This window comes from Mustela nivalis (genome assembly GCF_964662115.1).
Source record: "Mustela nivalis genome assembly, chromosome: 3".
Lineage (NCBI taxonomy): Eukaryota > Metazoa > Chordata > Mammalia > Carnivora > Mustelidae > Mustela > Mustela nivalis.
In genome coordinates, this window is record NC_139022.1 from 90,544,280 (window position 1) to 90,566,065 (window position 21,786).

Genomic DNA, 21,786 nt, shown 5'->3' on the forward strand with positions numbered 1-21,786 from the left:
TGGCACAAAACAGAAACTTTAATAATTATGTGCTAAATAAAGGAATAGGTAAAATAAAGATCTAAGGTGAAGATTTCTCAAGGGAACACTAAACTTGAGTGTTTAACATGCAATGATGTGATTTCTCTAAAATGACTGGATGGACAAGGAACCACTTATAATAAAAACTTTGAAATGTTATTGTTGGCCACATGGGCCTTTGTTAGAGGAATGAAGAAGTCTCTGGAACATAAGATAAAGAGAAAAGAAGCTATATTTATGGAATAGAAATGATTATTACCTTGTATCAGCAGCCACAGTTCAATTAGAGGCCTGGATGAGTTAACTCATTTGTCCAAAACTTAATGTGTTTGCTATAAGGCTGCACAAATGAACAGAATTCTATAAATCAATACTCGTATTTTATGCCTAATTATGCACTTAAAATATCAAGACACATGATTTTTTTCCCCTAAGCTATGTTAAACATTTCCTACTTAATGTCCCTTACTTAAGTAATGTAATGTTCCTACTTAAAGCCTATTTTAAACATTTCAGTATAAAAAAATGAACCAAACTCTTTCCCTGAGGTAAGTTTTTTACTGTTTCTGCAACGTAGCTATTTTAGTAGTATTTTCTATAACACTATAACAAAATCTGTCAGGAACTGGAAAGATGAGTTATTCTACTGTAACTGAAAAACTGGAGCACATTTGAGAATTTCTGATAACGTTGGGAATAGTGCCCTAAATGAAAATAATGGCATCAACAAAAAGAAATTGTTTGTTTTAGATCTGTCTTAAAAATGATAAAGAAATATCATATTAAAGAAGTTTTAAGTCTTTAAATGAAAAGAGAAACTAAAATAGTAATAATTAGGGTTTGCTACATACGTCACCATCACCTACCAGGGGAGAGCCAACACCCACAGTGTGAAAGAAAACATCCCTTTCAAATCCATGGGGCAATTTTTACAAATTCGTTTTTCTTGGAGGGGGAAAAATAATCAGACAAATCAAAGGTATCTTTGGAAAATTTAATTTGGACCATATTTTCTCTCTTGCTGAAAACACCATATATTTCCATACATTCTGGGTTCCACAGCTTACAAAGGGGCAGTGGGTTTCCTGCAGTCACATACTGTACCGAACTTTCTATAGAAAGATCAGACATTTTCCAACCTTGCTTTTGAGTATTTCCTTTAAAGGTTCCTTACAATAAATGGCAAGTAAAACAAAGTAAGGCTTTATTTTCTCTTTTTTCCCCTTTTTTGGTACTGTGTGTTGGCGGAATAAGGAAGGAAGACGTGTCACGTGAAGTGTTGGTACTCTGAAAATTGCTGCTGGGTCCTGCGAGGTGCACCCATAATCCTGCAGCCCTGATGCGGCCCGTGGTGAGGAGCCTGGGATAGGTAAGTGCGGCCAGTCACCGCTGCATCACAGCATAGAAAGTTTGCAGGCTGCCCGGGGCTTCTGGGGGCTCACAGCGGTTCTGACCTTCAGGAGTAATAAAGAAGCCAGCGCCAAATCACGACCTGAGGTCTCCCACCCAACACCGCAGTACCACAGGTTCCCTTCCGAAGCAGGCCTTACAATAGGCATTTAAAGACTAAATGTAATTACTGAAAATAAAATGAGAAAAAAATCCCTTTACTAATTTTTTGTATCAAATTAGTAAAATAAAAACAAAAGCATTTGATAAAACACATTTTCTATGTCAGATGAAAACAACTCCCTTGGAAGATAACCTCAATAATATATATTTGTCACTATTTATATATTTTTGGCTGGTGCACAAATTTCTTTAATTGCATCATCTGAGCAGCTTTGTCATCTTTCAAACTTGCAGTTTCATTAGCTTAAAAAAGGGATAAAGCAGCCAAATTAATACTAATTCTGGTTGCAGAACGACATCGCAGACGTTAACCTTCATCTTCTCAAGTGTTAAGAGCACATGATTAAAAGGTCAGCACAGTTTCCTCTCTTAACAGAAAACTAAGCAGCTAGTGTCATCAAATCTATATCTAGTAAACACAGGGCCCCTCTGAAATATAAAATTAAATTCTTTTGAGGAATAGGTTTGTGATTTTAGTTGTGCGGGATTTACATTTATTCAATTTTGTGGTAAAAATGCACGGTCTTCACTTCTTTGTAATATACAAGGGATTTTGTCATCGCCTCAGCAGGCTCTCACACACAGACGGCAGGCTGGGCTATGTGCTCTCAGAAACCCTGCAAAAACTCCTGCAGCTGGGTGACAATCTCTGTGTCCACCGTCTCCATGAGGGACTGGAAGCCTTGCTCTCCCAGGAGCTCTTGCTGTGCCTTAAGCTTCTCGTAGATAAACTGCTGCAACGACACTGTGTGGACTGGGTCCTTCAGGGCCAGCTGCAAGACAGAGGAGCCACAGAACGTTAGAGAGGCAGAACACGTCCCTCCTCCCTGCAAATGCAAGGCTTGGTCATCACCTCTGCAGCAACACAACTGCTTCTGCCTCCCTGCTTACAAGAGAGCCTCAAAGAGTCCCACTGCAGAGAAGTCTGCCAGAGAGTTCATTCAGTCTGTCTAGCCTCAGTTCCCTAGGGCCTCTGAGCCTAAGTTATCTGATGAGCCCAATTTTGCAACAGTTCAGGGTTCATCCATGTAAAGAATCAAAACCTGATAGACAGAACATGCCGCAGAGCACTTAAACACAACGGTCTGGGCTTCCTCGCAGGCAGACTAGGTGCTCCTGGGGTAACCTGGGGTGGCCCTCAGGATGGATGGAGGAAACCCTGCCCTCTCCTGCACTGCTATGCTACTGACACTCATATATATGCTTCTGGTTAAGAGAAAAAGAGAAAGAAAAAGAATAAAGAAAAACAGATTTCAAAAACAAAACAAACACATACTTCTCTCCCTCTGGGATATCTGGAAATCAGAAGAAACAGAATGAAAAGTAACCCACCATTCCACTTCCTAATGACAAGGATCACAACAGAAAACACCGTGGCCTCCTTTGTCTTTTCTGTGCGTGAGGCACACATACATATAGACCATGTGTGTGAGTCTTTAAATTTATACTATCACCCAAAGACTCCACTCCAACACATTTTAAGAATTCTGTATCTATTTATGTCATAATTTTTTGTTGAAGGCATGTTGAAATAATCATGGTATCAATATAATTCTAATACTGCCAAATAATCTATCACGAGTGCTGTTCTCTACGTTTCAGATTATTTCCTTATACCTAGCTCTACTTTTGAAGGATTACTAAAGAACACAGGCAATTTTATGATTCCTGATACGTATTATCAAGTTGCTTTTCCTATGGTGAGTGCAAATTTAAAAGGTATGAGAGTTTTCAGATAGTGACACTGTTTCTAACACTGGTATTACTATTTAAATTCTTTATCATTTAAGAAGTGAAAAATAACACACCCTACTTCAAGCCGTACATTTCTCTCATCATCAATAAAGGTGGATATCTGCAAGGCTTACGTAAAGAACATGAGCTTGTGTGCCCAGTATGGCTGCACAGAAATTCTTCTTTTCCTTACTGATTCTCAATTTTATTTTAGGTAGATGAGGTAGCTGGATCACATCTGCTGTTTGGGCAATGTAAAGAAATTTGAAAATAATTACCACAAGTGGAAAATATAACTGAGAGACAGGGACAAAAGTGGCATGAATTTGAAATTAAATGCCTTAGGTGACAAATCCAGACGATAAATCCAAGGCAAGGATGAATTCAGTCCTCACGGAAGGTGGACAGGAGAGAGAACATTAAGAAGAGCTCTAAACACAAAGCCCTGCCTTCATAAGACTAAAGATATCACTGTACAAAATGCACAAAAACGGAAGATGAACTTTTACAAATATTTGCTCTCTTAAGCAAAATGCAATAATGTTCGGTATTATTTTAACTAAAGTGCAAGAGATCTCTTGCTAAAGGGGATGTGCGCTTTGTTGAAATACCATGAATTATCTGTAACAAACCATCTGCTACAATATGAGAGAAACAGAACTGAGCTTGAAATTGATGTTCGAACAAGTGACTCCAACTTCTGAAATGAGCTGGGAAGAGTGCTTTAAACGCTTTCCCTTGGCTATAAAAAACTGCTAGCAGTTAACTTACCAAATCTCGATCCTTTAATTTTCAACAGATTAATAAAAAGGAAAACTATCATAGTATCAGTATCCACCAGATATGGCATACCACTATAACAGTATAATTTTTTTAAGTATGTTCATCAGTCATGCAAAGATTAAAAGCATTAGTCTCCTATGGAAGGAAAGCTGTGGAAGGAAGAAGGAAGAAAAAAAAAATACAGAATCTCCAAATGCATATATTTAAAAAATCTTTTAAAAAAACAAGTTTTTCTTAGCTAAAAAGATCACATTATCAAATAAATGTCTATTTTGGCTTGTTGTAGAAATTCATTCATCACAGCTACTAATACTTTCTTTTGAAGAAATCTATGAGTGGAAGCCTAGTGAGGAACCCAGCCTTCTGGACCCTCCTGGCGGTAACCAAATGGAACAGCCACTTTTGTCAAAGCAGTGTCAAAAGAAGGCAGCTAAAACAGATGGTTTAGTAAGATTCAGAATCTAGTAATACCAAAAAATGTACAGATTTCAATTAAAAAAAAAATCACTCATAACCAAAAGGAGGTGTCGAGGGCAGGAGGGAAAAGGGCAACACAGAGGTCTTCGGAGCAATGGAAATGCCTCAACCTTGGTTCTTATTCATGCTAATATTCTGGTCGTGACGCTCTAGCTTCACAAGATGTTGTGAGTGGGGGACACGGACAGCAACACATCACAAACCAGAGAGCTCAGTGATATGGTAACCGCAAACACCAAGAATACAGTGGGAGCCATGCAATTAACTTCCTGAAGGTAAATGACCAAAACAGTTTGGTACGTACAGGCCCAAGTTGAAACAAGTTAATCACCAAAGAATCTTACAAAATCAGAAACTGTTTACTCTTCTTTTCCACTCATTTCCAACAGCGTGATTATCTGGTGTAAGTTTGCTCAGATCTACAAATGTGAAAAGATAAAAACCTTCTACAGAAAAAACAAAGGAAACAGTATTGAGGCTCCTCTGACAACACTGAAACACTGGCAATAATGAGAAGAGACAGCAAACTCTTCAAAACAGACCCAGGCTAGGCGTGCCGTGTGGTACTCTGGATCGTATCCTGCAACTAACAGCATTACTGAGAAACTGGGTGGTACCTAAATAAAGCCTGGTCGGTACTACACAGTAATGCACCAGCGTCGGTTTCTCAACTTAGACAAACGTGCCCTGGTAACGTAACATGCTGACATGAGGGAAAACTGAATGAGGAGCACATGAGGAGAGCTACCTCTGCTACTTCCCCGGAAACCTAAAACTGTTCCAGAATAAAAAGGGCACCTCTCTTTACGCCAGTACCATACTGTCTTAATTACTGTGGCTTTGTGATCAGTTGTGAAAGCAGAAAGATGCTTCCCAAGTTCTGTTCTTTTTTAAGACTGTTTTGGCTACTCAATGTTTTTCATGGTTCCTATGAATTTTAGAACTATGTTTTCTATTTCTGTAAGAAACGTCACTGGAATTTCAACAGGAATTGCAATGAATCTGAAGATGGCCTTAGGTAGTATGGACATCTTAATATAAAGTCCTCCAACCCATGAATATAAGTATCTATTTGCTTACATCTTAATTCCTTTCATCAATGTTTTGTAATTTTCAGTGTACGTCTTTCACTTCTTTAGTTAAATTTATGCTTAAGTCTTTTATTCTTTTGATGCTGCCATACGTGAGATTTGTTTTCTTAATTTCCTCTTCAGATTGTTCATTTAGTATATAAAATACAACTGATTGAATTTATTTATTATCTCCAGGAGTTTTTAAAAATAGGTTCTTAGCTTTTTTCTATATACAAGATCATGTCATCTGCAAAAAGGGACAATTTTTCTCCTACCTTTGCAATTTGCATGCTTTCATTTCTTTTTCTTGCCTAATTGCTCTGAGTAGGATTCCAGGTACTATATAGGATATACAGAACAGTTAACAAAAAAAAAGTCCAGAAATAATGTCACACATATATAGCCAAATGACCTTCAACAAGGGTACTAAAAGTAGACAATGAAGAAAGGATAGTCTCTTCGACAAATGGTGTTTAGAAAACCAGATATCCAAATGAAAAAGAATGAAATCCTTATATTTCGCCACACAAAAAACCAGCTCAAATGAGTAAAACTTAAACATAAGGCTCCTAAGGGAAAAAGCTTCATGCCATTCGCCTTGGCCAAGATTTCACAGATAAGTCAACAGAAGCACAGGCTACAAAAGGAAAACTAGCAAGGAAGATGACAAACAAATTTTATAAGTTATTTAAAGAAATTTTAAAAGTGCATCTTTCTGTGGTCATTTGGTGTGGGTACAACCTGCCCTAGACACCTCAATTAACTTCACAAATGTTCAATTATACAACATCTAAGCAGCAAGGCGAGCATGTTCATTTTTGAAATGAGAAAAAAATTAGGTCTCTAGGCTTTGAGTAACATTCAAGGTTGATTTTTCTCAAGTTAATGACATCAAAAGAACCAGAATACACACCTCCAAATTCCTGGTTTTGTTCTCTTTCTACTACTTCCATATGCCTAACCCCCATTCTCATGCTCCACAAAAAGTACATGATCATTTAAGAAATATTTCCATTAAAATGGTTAAGATAAAATTAGAACCTTATAATAGATTTCTGTTATTAGAAGATAATTACCCAGAAATCCTGACTCCAGGGCAATGCCAAATAAATTAAGTGCTAATAGCCTAACTCACTTCAAAAGTCCATACACTGGATTTTAATAAGCAAGTAGTTTGGTACTCCTTGACAGTGAAATTATTACTTTAAGACAGAATGGTTCTGGTTGAACTGTCTCAGGTTCCTCTGTTGGTAATTATAGCCTTCTGACATTTGCCTCGATCCGTAAGATGGTTAGTTTTCAAGTTGGTATAGGATTTTTAGCTCCTGTGGTGCCACTTACAGGATGTACATTTCTTGTTCTTTGAGATTTTGAGTTCTTAAAGCTAAAAAATATTTCACTGCATTAAATCAGCAATTTTACCCAGCAGGAATTCACATAGCTGAATCCTTTATTTTTCTTAGGTTATGGGGAGTATCATATCACTGTTCATTTTATAAGCCTCCCTATACCCATGGTAATTTTTCAGAAATTATTTTCTGTAAAGTTATTTCTGTTGGAATTTTGCTAGAGAGAAAAAGTTTCCTACCTTTAAATATACAAAAGATTTTTGTAATAGTCATATACTTTCCATGAAAGCTGGCAGAATATGTATAACCACACTAGCTATGCAACAAAAATCTTAAAGGAAAATTTGCCTACAACAATGTATTTCACCATGTAGTCTTCAAAAGTTCCTTGGTTTGATCTTTGCCTTAAAATTCCCCTTTTTGATCTCTCATTGTTTCACAACGGGGAACTGTAAATTTCTGAAATATAGCTACATCTAAATCTCTAAAATCTGTTGGATGTAAACCCTCCTAATTTAGAGACTTAAGAGTTTGAGTCCTCTAGATGCCAATCAGAACCCATCTCATCAATAGCGCTCAGCAATGCAAATTTCCTCACTAATTAAACCCAGTGTGGAACTCAAATTCCAAGGTAGCCGGCAAGATTTTTATCATCCCTGTTGTAGCTGTCCACTGAGGAATTTAGACCATGGTTTCCATATGATGAACTTGTGAGTAAAGGAGCTGTTTTACAATGCTAGGTCTGAATGACTGGGAACCAGACTTCATGAGATAAAAATGACAGTGCACATATGACAAAAATGCACCTCCCCTTCCAATTTACTCCCACCCCCTTCTCTCTAACTCCCCATGTCCTCCATGCTTTTTGTTATGCTCCACAAATAAGTGAAATCATATGACAATTGACTCTCTCTGCTTGACTTACTTCACTCAGCATAATCTCTTCCAGTCCTGTCCATGTTGCTACAAAAATTAGGTATTCATCCTTTCTGATGGAGGCATAATACTCCATAGTGTACATGGACCACATCTTCCTTATCCATTCGTCTGTTGAAGGGCTTCTTGGTTCTTTCCACACTTTGGCGACCATGGCCATTGCTGCTATAAACATTAGGGTACAGATGGCCCTTCTTTTCACTACATCTGTATCTTTGGGGTAAATACCCAGTAGAGCAATGGCAGGGTCATAGGGAAGCTTTATTTTTAATTTGTTGAAGAATCTCCACACTATTCTCCAAAGAGGCTGCACCAACTTGCATTCCCACCAACAGTGTAAGAGGGTTCCCCTTTCTCCACATCCCCTCCAACACATGTTGTTTCCTGTCTTGCTAATTTTGGCCATTCTAACTGGTGTAAGGTGATATCTCAATGTGGTTTTAATTTGAATCTCCCTGAGGGCTAGTGATGAACGTTTTTTCATGTGTCTGATAGCCATTTGTATGTCTTCATTGGAGAAGTGTCTGTTCATATCTTCTGCCCATTTTTTGATATGACTGTCTGTTTTGTGTGTGTTGAGTTTGAGGAGTTCATTATAGATCCTGGATATGAACCTTTTGTTTGTACTGTCATTTGCAAAAATCTTCTCCCATTCCGCGGGTTGCCTCTTCGTTTTCTTGACTGTTTCCTTTGCTGTGCAGAAGCTTTTGATTTTGAAGTCCCAAAAGTTTATTTTTGCTTTTGTTTCCTTTGCCTTTGGAGACATATCTTGAAAGAAGTTGCTGTGACTGATATCGAAGAGATTACTGCCTATGTTCTCCTCTAGGATTCTGATGGATTCCTGTCTCACGTTGAGGTCTTTTATCCATTTTGAGTTTATCTTTGTGTACGGTGTAAGAGAATGGTCGAGTTTCATTCTTCTACATATAGCTGTCCAGTTTTCCCAGCACCATTTATTGAAGAGACTGTCTTTTTTCCACTGTATCTTTTTTCCTGCTTTGTTGAAGATTATTTTCCCATAGAGTTGAGGGTTCATATCTGGGCTCTCTACTCTGTTCCACTGGTCTATGTGTCTGTTTTTATACCAGTATCATGCTGTCTTGGTGATCACAGTTTTGTAGTAAAGCTTGAAATCAGGTAGCGTGATGCCCCCAGTTTTATTTTTGTTTTTCAACATTTCCTTAGCAATTCGGGTTCTCTTTAGGTTCCAGACAAATTTTTGGATTATTTGCTCCAGCTCTTTGAAAAATACCGGTGGAATTTTGATCCGAATGGCATTAAAAGTATAGATTGTTCTAGGCAGTACAGACATTTTAACAATGTTTATTCTTCCGATCCAAGAACATGGAATGTTCTTCTATCTTTTTGTGTCTTCTTCAATTTCTTTCATGAGTGTTCTGTAGTTCCTTGAGTACAGATCCTTTACCTCTTTAGTTAGGTTTATTTTTAGGTATCTTATGGTTCTTGGTGCTATAGTAAATGGAATCGATTCTCTAATTTCCCTTTCTGTATTTTCATTGTTAGTGTATAAGAAAGCCAATGATTTCTGTACATTGACTTTGTATCCTGCCACGTTGCTGAATTGCTGTATGAGTTGGGTGGAGTCTTTTGGGTTTTCCATATAAAGAGTCATGTCATCTGTGAAGAGAGAGAGTTTGATTTCTTCATTGCCAATTTGGATACCTTTTATTTCTCTTTGTTGTCTGATTGCTGTTGCTAGGATTTCTAATACTATGTTGAACAAGAGTGGTGAAAGTTGGCATCCTTGTCTTGTTCCTGATCTCAACGGGAAGGCTGCAAGCTTTTTCCCATTGAGGATGATATTTGCTGTGGGTCTTTCACAGATTTGATGAAGTTCAGGAATGTTCCCTCTATCCCTATACTTTGAAGCATTTTAATCAGGAACGGATGCTAGATTTTGTCAAATGCTTTTTCTGCATCAATTGAGAGGACCAAGTGGTTCTTCTCTCTTCTCCTGTTAATTTGTTCTATCACATTGATTGATTTGCGAATGTTGAACCATCCTTGTAGCCCAGGGATGAATCCTACCTGGTCATGGTGGGTAATCTTTTTAATGTGCTGTTGGATCCTGTTTGCTAGGATCTTGTTGAGAATCTTAGCATCCATATTCATCAGTGATATTGGTCTGAAATTCTCCTTTTTGGTAGGGTCTTTGCCTGGTTTGGGAATCAGGGTAATGCTGGCTTCATAGAAAGAGTCTGGAAGTTTTCCTTCTGCTTCAATTTTTTGAAACAGCTTCAGGAGAACAGGTGTTATTTCTTCTTTGAATGTTTGGTAGAATTCCCCAGGGTATCTGTCAGGTCCTGGGCTCTTGTTTTTTGGGAGGTTTTTGATCACTGCTTCAATCTCGTTACTAGATATCGGTCTATTCAGGTTGTCAATTTCTTCCTGGTTCAATTTTGGGAGTTTATAGTTTTCCAGGAATGCATCCATTTCATCTAGGTTGCTTAGCTTATTGGCATATAACTGTTGATAATAACGTCTGATGATTGTTTCTACTTCCTTGGTGTTAGTTCTGATCTCTCCCTTTTCATTCATAATTTTATGAATTTACGCTTTCTCTCTTTTCTTTTGGATTAGTGTGGCCAATGGTTTATAGATCGTATTGATTCTTTCAAAAGGCACTAGAATTTTTAAAAGCTCACAATAATCTGATGTATATTTAAGAGAAAGAGTGCTATAGAAAATTCTGAAAAAAACAGTTTTGAGGACTGAAACTTCAAGTAAGCCCAATAAAATCTTTACAGATATCTTCATATTCATTAAAATAAATATGGTAACAGACTAAATAAAACATACAACATTTCAAAATAAAACCTCTAAATCAGTAATTCTAAGTCCTTATAAACATAATTCCCATATACAACCCCATATTCTATAAACTCTTCAGGACTTCCTTTTTCCTTTCTCCTTTTCTCTTTTGGTTCCAATGAGACATTTATGAGGTCCTTTCGCTTTACTGTAGGCAAATAAGGCAGTGGCAATGTCCCCCCCACCTTTTTTTTTTTTCTCTCACCAACCAAAAGTTTGATGCCTTTTTTTATTGTAGTTTTTGACTCTAGAATTCCAAAGGATTCCCCACATCACAAGGTAAGTAAAATACAAATCTGTAGGGGACCTTTATTTTGCCTGCTTTTCCTAACTGGTTATTGCTAGTTAGTATCAGCAATACACACTTAACCCACTGAGCCACCCAGGCGCCCAAATTTATTTTTTTTTAAGAATTTTTATTTATAGGCACTAAATTAGGTTTAGTGCCTATAATTATGTTTACATAATTTTATTTACATAAAGTATGTAATTTTATTTCTATTTACAGGCACTAAATTAAGTTTAGTGCCTGTGATTATATTGTTCAGTTCTGGATTCAACTAAACATGTAAGATCCCAAGACCACCACAGGCTATTCTTAGCATCAGTTTACTCAGAAGAGGATAGGAATGATGAGATACCACAGAATGGTAATGTTTAAGGAGAATACAACAAATTTCGCACCATTAAAAATGTTGTGATCTGGGGCACCCAGGTGGCTCAGTTGGTTAAGTGTCTGCCATAAGCTCAGATAACAGCTCTGTGTTGGGCTCCCTGATCATCAGGTAACATGCTTCTCCCTCTCCCTCTGCTACTCCTCCTCCCCTTGCTGCTCCTGCTCCTTGTGCTGTTTCTCTCTCTCTCTGTCAAATAAATAAATAAAATCTTTAAAAAAATATATTATGGGGGCACCTGGGTGGCTCGATCGATTGAGCATCTGCCTTCAGTTCAGGTCGTGATCCCAGGGTCCTGGGATCAAGTCCCATGTCCAGGTCCCTGCTCAGCGGGGAACCTGCTTCTCCCTCTCCTCCTTGCTCATGCTCTCTCTCACTCTCTCTCTCAAATGAATAAATAAAATCTTTAAAAAAAAATATTATAAACATAGATGCATTTTTAGAATCCTATAAATTACAGCAGTAAATCAAGGACGATCTTCATGGAGTATCTCTAATATTTAAAAGAAATCAATTCTAATGCATCACTAAACTAATAAATAATTGAAAAATATCCTTCTTCCATTCATGTTATCAAAATAAAATGACTGCATAACCAAGTGTAACTGAATATTCAGGGGTATGCAATCACTGTTTCTAAATTAGGAAACAAAAACTTATTAGACAGATGTAAATGTATTACTTCTCAGTAGTGCCTGTATCCTACTTCCTTTCCAGAAATACCATCAATACTCATGTTAGTCCATTCTGTGACAGAATATACTATAAAACGAAATGTGTGCCTTGATCCAGTTAAGTTTAGTTTCCAGGTGATACAAAAAATGGAAAGAGGGTAAAGAGAAACAAGAAAAATTTGCTGAGTTTTCTATTTACAATTTAAATGTCATCTTTAGATTGAGTTTTCTGAATATCACTTATTTCTGCCAATACTGTTATGAAAGGGATTGAAAAATCAACGTCACAAGTGTGAGCCACCCTATTATAGGAAACACCTGCTCCCTTACACCTCTTTACTGCTCCAGCTGCCTCTATGGTTCCAAGAAGTGAGATCACTGAGTACATCTTATGAGAATATCAAGTTTTTTGATAAAATGCTTTATAAGCTTAAGCTATCAGATGAAAAGTTAAAAAGGGCTATAAATAGGAAATGGCAAAAGGAAACTTACAAAGGCAAGAACATTTAGTAATAAAAACGGGGATTATCATTTCATCAAAGCATAAACCTCAATAATTTATAAAAATGACAGAATAAAATGGGAATGAATGGGGGAACAAAAACTTTTTATTGTGACCATCTGCTGACATATCAAAATCATTGAAGAAACTGGTATTTTAAGATCTGCATTAACTCACTATTTCTGGGAAGGGAAATACTGTTCTATGGCTCTTTAACCTAAATTTGCTGGAGTACGTGACATGACCTCATGCATGATTTAAACTATGTAGTGTAGGGACGCCTAGGTGCCTCAGTCAGTTGAGTGACCAGCTCTTGATTGTGGCTCAGGTCATGATCACAGAGTCATAAGATAGAGTCCTACATCTGGGCTCAAACTGGGCATGGAGCCTGCTTGTGATTCTCTCTCCCTCTTTCCCTCTGCACCCCAACCCCTCATTATGTGTGCATGCTCCCTCTCAGAACAAAACAAAATCCAACCATTATAACATGCATCTATAGCTGTTCAATTAAAAAAAAAAAAAAAACTATGGGATGTCATCAAGATAAAAAGATTCTATACAGTAAAGAAACAATCAACAAAACTAACAGGCTACCTGCAGAATGAGAGAAGATATGTGCAAATGACACATCTGATAAAGGGCTAGTATCCAGAATATATAAAGAACTTATCAAACTCAACACCCAAAAACCAAATAATCCAGTTAAGAAATGGGCAGAAGACATGAATAGACCCTTCTCCAAAGAAGACATCCAGATGGCTAGCAGAAACAAAAAGATGCTGAGCATCACTCATTATCAGGGAAATACAAATCAAAACCACAATGAGATGCCACCTTACTCACATCTGCCAGAATGGCTAAAATTAACAACATAGGAAACAAAAGATGTTGGTGAGGATGCAGAAAAAAGGAAACCCTCTTACACTGTTGGTGGGAGTGCAAGCTGGTACAGCTGCTCTAGAAAATGGTATGGAGGTTCCTCAAGAAGTAAAAAATAAAATTATCCTACAACCCAGCAATTGCACTAGTAGGTATTTACCTAAGGGATGCAAACATAGTGACTCAAAGGGGCATGTGCACCCCGATGTCTATAGCAGCATTATCAACAACAAACAAATTATGGAAAGGGCCCAAATGTCCATCAACGGATGAATGGATAAAGAAAATGTGGTGTGTGTACACACACACAGACACAGAGGAATATTATTCAGCCACCAAAAAAGAAGGAAATGTTGCCATTTGCAACAACAAGGACGGAGCTACAATGTATTATGCTAAGTGAAATAAGTCAGTCAGATAAAGACAAATACCATATGATTTCGCTCATATGTAGAATTTAAGAAAGAAAACAGGTGAACATAGGGGAAGGGAAGGAAAAATAAAATATGATGAAAGCTGAGAGGTAGGCAAACCATAAGAGATGCTGAACTCTAGGAAACAAACTGAGGGTTGCTGGAGGGGAGGTGGGTAGTGGATGGGCTAGATGGGGGATGGGCATTAAGGAGGACACTTGTGGAGCACTGGGTGGTATATGTACCACATGACTTATGACTTATGTACCACATGACTTACTACATGTAAGTCATGAGTCACTAAATTCTACTTCTGAAACCAGTATTACACTATATGTTAACTACCTAGAATTTAAATAAAAATCTGAAGGAAAAAAAAGTTTCAATGCCATGGATACCACAGGTGGCAGCTTCTTAGGGATGATGAAAGGTAAAGACTAATGGAGAAGCTCCATGGTTAACAATTTTAAAGTTTGTAGAAAAGTACAAGGAAACAAAGAAGAAAAGCCTATAGTACAGAAATGAGTCACATTATAAAATGTCCATTTTCTTAAAAAAAAAAAATTCCTCTAATTTATACGTTGAGTATGCTGAGGAACTGTGATTCAGTAATCTACATGGGTAACTTCAGCTTGAAATAAGGAGCAGTAACAGTTACTGGTAAACAAAGTCTTCAAACCCACAAAATGTGGATGTGACAGTGAAAATGTGGACATAGTATTTCTGGAATTTGGGATTTATACAAAATTCATATTCAAACGATATCTGAAGATTTATGATCCACTGTTATTTATGCAGTCACAGCATTTGTGGTAGAATGTGGCTGTACAACAATTTTTCCTAGAACACAAATCTGACCAAGTCACTCTTGTGATGACAATGTTTTCACTGGGTATGTCAGTGGACACATAATGTTACACTGGTTTCAAATGACTGCTGTCCTCACCATACAGCACTATTTCAGTACCAATGAATATTTTCCCTGTGCTTGCCTTTCACTCCCGTGACTTCCAATCCACACCTGGAAGCCTGTATATACCACTCCCCTTCATCCATTTTGCCCAAACCCCTGTCAGTTTGTTCTCTGTATTTATGGGTCTGTTTCTGCTTTTGGTTATCACTTGTTAGTTTCTGAGACTCCATAGATGAGTAAAATCATGTTATTCATTTTTCTCAGTCTGACTTACTTTGCCCAGCATTATACCCTCTGGGTCCGACCATGTTGTTGTAAATGCAAAAATTTCATTCTTTTTCAAAGCTGAGTTAATATTCCACTGTATATACATACACCACATCTTCTTTATCCATTCATCTATTGGACATTTGGGCTGTTTCCGTATCTTTTCTATTGTAAATAATGCTACAGTTAGTAGCATAAAAACAGGAGTGCATATATCTTTCTGAATTAAAATTAATGTTTTCATTTTCTTTGGGTAAATACCCAATAGTGGAACTAATGGGTCATACGGTCTTTCTAGTTTTAATTTTTTGAGGGACCTCCATACTGTTTTTTCAGTGATTGCACCAATTTTCATTCCCACCAACAGTGCATAAAGGTTACTTTTGCTACACATGCTCACCACCCCTTTTTATTTCTTATATTTTCAATCTAGCCATTCTGACAAGTGTGAGCAATACCTCATAGTGGTTTTGCTTTGATGATAACTTTCTGATGGCTCCCTATTCTTACCAAACGAAATCTGAATTTCTAGCTTTCTATACCTGCCCCAACTAACACAAATTTATTATTTTACAAGTTTATAGATTAGGAATCCAGTACAGTCCCACTGGACTATAGTCAAGGGCTGCCTTCCTTTCTGAAGGCCCTAGGGAAGAACCCATTTTTCTGTCCTTTCCAAAAGCATCTAGAGGCTGTCTTCCTATGTCTTCAAAGTGACAGCATGTTGAGTCTTTCTGACACTGCATCATTTTGACCCTCTCTTCCACCTCTCTCTTCCACTACTTTTAAACACTCTCACAATTACATCTGGCTCACCAAGATAAGCTCCCCCCTTACACTCAATCACCTGATGAGCCACTTTAATTCTACTTTGCAATGTAACAAAACATACGCATAGGAAACATAACATATTCAGAGGATCCAGGGATTGGGACACAGACTTTTCTGGGGGATGAAAGGGATTATTTTTCCTAGCACATTTATCATATGGCACAGCAGGCCCTATAGAACCTGGCTGTTAATCTGGCACACAGTAGACACCTAAATAAATGTTTCTGAAGCGATACTCCTGCCACTACCTAACAGTCATTGAAATGAAGTATATTATTCTTATTCTGAGTACTGTAGGATGTTTAGCCGCATTCTTGGCTCCCACCTACTAAATTACGATAGTACTTCTCAGCCTTGTGACAATAAAAGAATATCTTTAGACAATGCTGTAAGTCCCCTGTGAGGTATAAGAATAAAGTAACACTCAGTTGAGAACCCCTATTAAACATGTACCTACCGTTTGCGTTAGAAGTAAATATAACTCCACTTAACTCTCACAGAAGGACATAAAGTTACTTTCACTATAATGGGTTAAGAAAGAAACTCACTGGGGAGCCTGGCTGGCTCAGTGGGTTAAAGCCTCTGCCTTTGCCTCAGGTCATGATCTCAGGGGAGCCGCTCAGCAGGCAGCCTGCTTCCCCCACCCCCTCTACCTATTTGTGATATCTGTCAAATAAATAAAAAATCTTAAAAAAAAAAAAAGAAAGAAAGAAAGAAAGAAAGAAACTCTTTAGTTTCTTCATTGCAGTTTTTTGCAGCTCAGAAAAAAGTGGAGAGAAAGAAATTAATTCAGGTTTAAGTTGAAACAAAGTCACAACACCTGGATAGTTTCTATAACAAAACATTTCCTCTTTTATATGTTTTATTTTAAAGTGCTTTATTTCAATGGCACAGTTCCCAAATCAGATGACTTATTAACATGATAGGCACATACATTATGACATATGAGATATAAGGGAAGTATAAAACTGTGCAAAGCACCATTGAAGTCTGTCATGGATCATTTCACCTTGCTTGGGGGGATCAGATAAAAATGAATTAAAGTGGCTAGGATACAATGACATCCAAACCATTTAATAAGTAAATGCCTTAGTTCAATAAATCCCCTTTCAGCAGAAGTAATTTTTTTTTAACATATCACTCTATACAGAAGAATTAAACTACTTTAAGGTGGTTTTCAGTTAATGTAAAGGGCCATGTTCTTTCTTGTGTTTTCTTCTTTTGACATTGAATCATGGTAATAACCCTCAGCTTTTGGTATAAGTGATGTCATTATCGCAGGCTGAGACCATAAAAAGCAATTACTTTCAATGCGTTATTTGAAAGAACATGCTTGAGTATTACTAGATTGTTCTACAAAATACCCTCAAAGGAAAACAAAGCTGCGATTCTTATTATTAAAATAGCCAAAATTTTACACCTCTGACTTTCAAACAATACTGTTTTTGGTGTTTTCCCAATTAGCATTTCTCCCATTTTTTCTTTTCTCTTCTTCTAAAGATTTTATTTATTTGAGAGAGAGAGAGGGCCAGCACAAGGAAGGAAGGAAGGGCAGACGGAGAGGGACAAGCAGACTCCCTGTTGAACATGGACCCTGACAAAGGGCTCAACCCTGGAACCCTGGGATCACTACCTAAGCAAAGATGCTTAACCAACTGAGCCACCCAGGTGCCCAGTATTACTTCCATTTTCAACAGAGATTTTTTAAACAATTCTTCAGCTAGTGTTTATTCTTTTCACTCTTTTAGCCAGTGTGAATTTTATCTTAAAAATTATATGATAAATTTGCAAGTAAAAAAATTTCACAACATCACCAATAGTATGAAAATATACAGTTAGGCTATGGTAACCAAAATATGCAGGTCATAATGGACTGTAATGTGGAGCTCTGAAATAAATCTGTGCAAAGCTGGCAGTGTGGTAACTTGATAAAGGTGGCACTTCCAAACAGTAGAAAAAGACAGGGTTTTGATTAGTTTGAGCTATATCTAAAAAAGCAAACACACTACTTCACTCTTTCAGAAAAAAAAATTCCACTTAGATTAAAGGTTTTTTTTTATTTTAAGTTTTTTAAATTTATTTATCAGAAAGAGATCACCAGTGGGCAGAGAGGCAGGCAGAGAGAAAGGGGGAAGCAGGCTCCCCGCTGAGCAGGGAGCCTGATGCGGGGATCGATCCCAGGACCCCGGGATCATTACCGAAGGCAGAGGCTTTAACTCACCGAGCCTCCCAGACACCCCTGGATTAAAAGTTTAAATGAAATAAACAGACCTATAAAAACAAAGGAAATTATGTTCCTTAGCCTGGGGCAGCCATTCCGTGCACACCACAGAGGCAGATGAAACCAAAGTGAGAAAACAAAGTCAAAAGTGAGCAAACTGCAGATGACAAGAGGAAAACCACCAGCTCGGAAAACTCCCTGACATAATAGAGACCTCTCCGAAAGCACTGCAGATCTGGACTGATCACGCTCCAGAAACTAACATTCATCTTTTGGAAAAGGAGTCTGATGAAATGGGGGTGCAGGTGAGGAGACCCCCTGATAGCTATAAGAGCCTATCTGTGAAATGAAGATCACAACTTGCAAGACTGTGCTAGGACTCAGAAAACAGAAAAGCTAATGTAACTCTGATACGCAAGACAAGTAATCTAAACCCACACTCTTTAAACACAGCTCACTTAGATCACGTGTTCCAAGAAAACTGAGGAACTGAGACTACAGTGGGACTACAAGGACTTGGGTTAAAATCAAGTGACTGTCTTCTAACAAATTCTGATGGTTTAGAAATTCTGATCAATGAACCCCTGACAAAACCATTCTGTGACTAACTCTGGCACTCTAAATCTGATAAAAATCCCTCCATGATTTACCCACAGGGACATGACCCACAGTTCCACAAAATGTGTACTTTCCTTTACAATGAAAAGTTAATCAATTTAATTTTGTTCCTGATTTAAAGAACAAAAATCAAAAGACAAACTGGGGGTGCCTGGGTGGCTCAGTGGGTTAAAGCCTCTGCTCTCAGCTCAGGTCATGATCCCAGGGTCCTAGGATGGAGCCCCATATCGGTCTCTCTGCTCAGCAGGGAGCCTACTTCCTCCTCCTCTCTCTGTCTGCCTCTGCCTACTTGTGATCTCTGTCAAATAAATAAATAAAATCTAAAAAAATATTATTAAAAAAAAACCCTCAAAAACAAACTGAATGAAACACAGATGAGGAATTAAGGGCTCATTTCTGTATCCATCAAAAGCTTGTTCAGGTTTTTGATTAATGCCCAATGAAAACTACTCCTAACTAGGTGGCATAAAATAACAACTGTTTCTTAATATTAATAAATTCTGTGGAGTAGACTAAGGATGGATGGTTTCTGCTCCATGATCTGTGGGCTTCATCGAAGAAGACTTGAAGACTGAAGGTGAGCGCCGCTATCTTGGTGAATCATCTGCAGGGTCACTCCACTCATTCATGTGTCTACAGTGAAGGCTAGCTGTTGTCAGGGACCTCAGCTGGGGAAAATAAGACCTACATTCTCCTTGTGGACACTTGGTACTGGTTTCCTTTAACAAGTACCCCTAGAGAACATGGAGGAAGCTCTATCTTATGATCTGACTCAGAAGTCATAAAGCATCATTAAGACTGACCAACTCTGAAGACAGGTAATGCAGTCCCAACCTCTGAATGAAAAAGAGTGTCAAAGTAACATTGTAAGAACAGCATGTAGAACAGGAGGTGTATGGATATTGTTGGAAAATACAATGTACCAGAAAACTCTTATTTTATTTTTTTTTAAAGATTTTATTTATTTATTTGACAGAGAGAGATCACAAGTAGGCAGAGAGAGAAAGAGGAAGCAGGCCAGGCTCCCTGCCGAGCAGAGAGCCCGCTGCAGGGCTCGATCCCTGGGATCATGACCTGAGCCAATGGCAGAGGCTTTAACCCACTGAGCCACCCAGGCGCCCCAGAAAACTCTTATTTTAAAGCAAAAGCAAAGAACCAAATAAAATTTCTAATAGAAAAATGGGGGGAGGGGTAAGAACAAGTCATTCATCATACATAGGAATATAAATGAACTATAAACATCTGGAAAATGCTCAGCCTCATTCATAATTAGAGAAGTACATTAAACAACAAGTTACTGTTTTCTAATTATCGTACGCTCCAGGGCATGGAATAACTCACATGCTACCAGTGGACACACCGATTTAAATTGTTAGCTGTTTTTCTTAAAGTGAGAGGCCTGCTTTTGAGAAAATGTATGTTAAATACTTGTCTGAATGCTTATCTGTCAGCCACTCTTCCATTCAGCTCCCAACTCTATTGCAAAAGACAACCACCGTCACAGAAATATCCCCACTGTGACACAGAGTGGCCATTTAATAAAACTGGTAGTTTGTACTACTTCATCAAAGACATTCTTAAATGAAACTGGCTTTAAAAAACAAACAAAAAAGCCTGCTGAGTATATGGTAGTAAAAAAATATGACAACCACTAGCAGAGTTTGCTGCTACTGCCTTTACAGATGCCCAGGCGGCAACAGTTATACCTGCCTTTGTATATCCACCAATGTTTTTGCACTACCAGTGAAAATGTCCACAAAATGAAAAGAAAATAATACCTTAATATAGTAAATACTGTCATAATTCATATTACAGATTCATAATATCAGTTATGCAATAATAATACTCTTGAAAGTTTCAGGAACCCCCAGTTGTTTCTGAACTATACAAAGGGGTGCTCAAGGGGCATCTGGGTGCCTCAATCGGTTAAGTGTCTGTCTTTGGATCCCAGGGTTCTGGGATCAAGCCCTGAATGGGGTTCCCTGCTGAGCAAGGAGCCTCCTTCTCCTGTTCCCTCTGGTTGTGCTCACTCTCTCTCTCAAATAAATAAATAAAATCTAAGAAAAAAAAAAGTGCTGCTTAAGATATGCATGTGAAGCAGATCCAGTCAATGGAATGTTATCAAATACAGCTATTAAACGAAATGATACAAATCTAAATGTATGCACATACAAGTTGCTCATGTATCTACTATATATAAATATAATCAAACAGCATAAATAAAATGTATAGTATTTCTATGAATTACATACAGATGTTTATATAATATAAATAAAATCTTTTTTTATTTATTTATTTGACAGAACACAAGAAGGCAGAGAGGCAGGCAGAGAGAGAGGAGGAAGCAGGCTCTCCCCACGGAGCAGAGAGGACGACGTTGGGCTCGATCCCAGAACCCTGGGATTATGACCCAAGCTGAAGGCAGAGGCTTTAACCCACTGAGCCACCCAGGCACCCCTAATGTAAATAAAATCTTTGGAAAGAAGTATCATGTTATTAAAAAGCTACCTTGGGGAAAGGGTATTTCCTATCATGTAATTAATTTTGTGGGTTTTAAAAGAATATAGGTTACTTTTATAATTTAAAAAAGTCTTCAAAATAGGAACTTGCTACAAAGAACAATTCTTTGAAAAGTCTTCTTAATTTCACCTCTCTCAAAAGATAGGCTCCTTATAAAAGAAGCAGAAGGAAAAAGGAAGAATGAAAGAAAAGAAAACAATCAAATGTTCATTGGAATATTACCTGTTATTGAAAATACATTCTGCCAAATGAGGCCATATTCTTCATGTATAAAGATGAAGACTTTATTTAACACTGAGTCAATACCCCAGTGCCAAAGTTTCCAAATAAACAGTGGCAAAGTTACTTAACTCTTCCTGATTAAGGTTCTTAGTAACAATTCAGGGTAAGTAAATTCAATTTAGGAAGTAATGAGATTGCCTGCTTTCTAAAACTCAAGAACAATATTGAGGTCAGCAAGCAATTAATCTGAAGTCTCAACTAAAAACAGAAACTCA

At 37.7% G+C, this 21,786-nt stretch overlaps 1 protein-coding gene across 4 annotated transcripts in view; it reads right to left on the reverse strand.

Annotated features, from left to right (window-relative positions):
* Nucleotides 1–1,001: 1,001 nt before the first annotated feature.
* IPO11 (importin 11) overlaps nucleotides 1,002–21,786 on the reverse strand; it is a 217,511-nt gene continuing 196,726 nt past the window's right edge. For all 4 annotated transcript variants that reach the window (XM_082725882.1, XM_082725880.1, XM_082725881.1 and 1 more), the window contains one exon: nucleotides 1,002–2,366. In XM_082725882.1, the coding sequence (XP_082582008.1) occupies nucleotides 2,202–2,366 (165 nt within the window). In that variant the 3' untranslated portion in view covers nucleotides 1,002–2,201. The remainder of the gene's footprint in view (nucleotides 2,367–21,786) is intronic.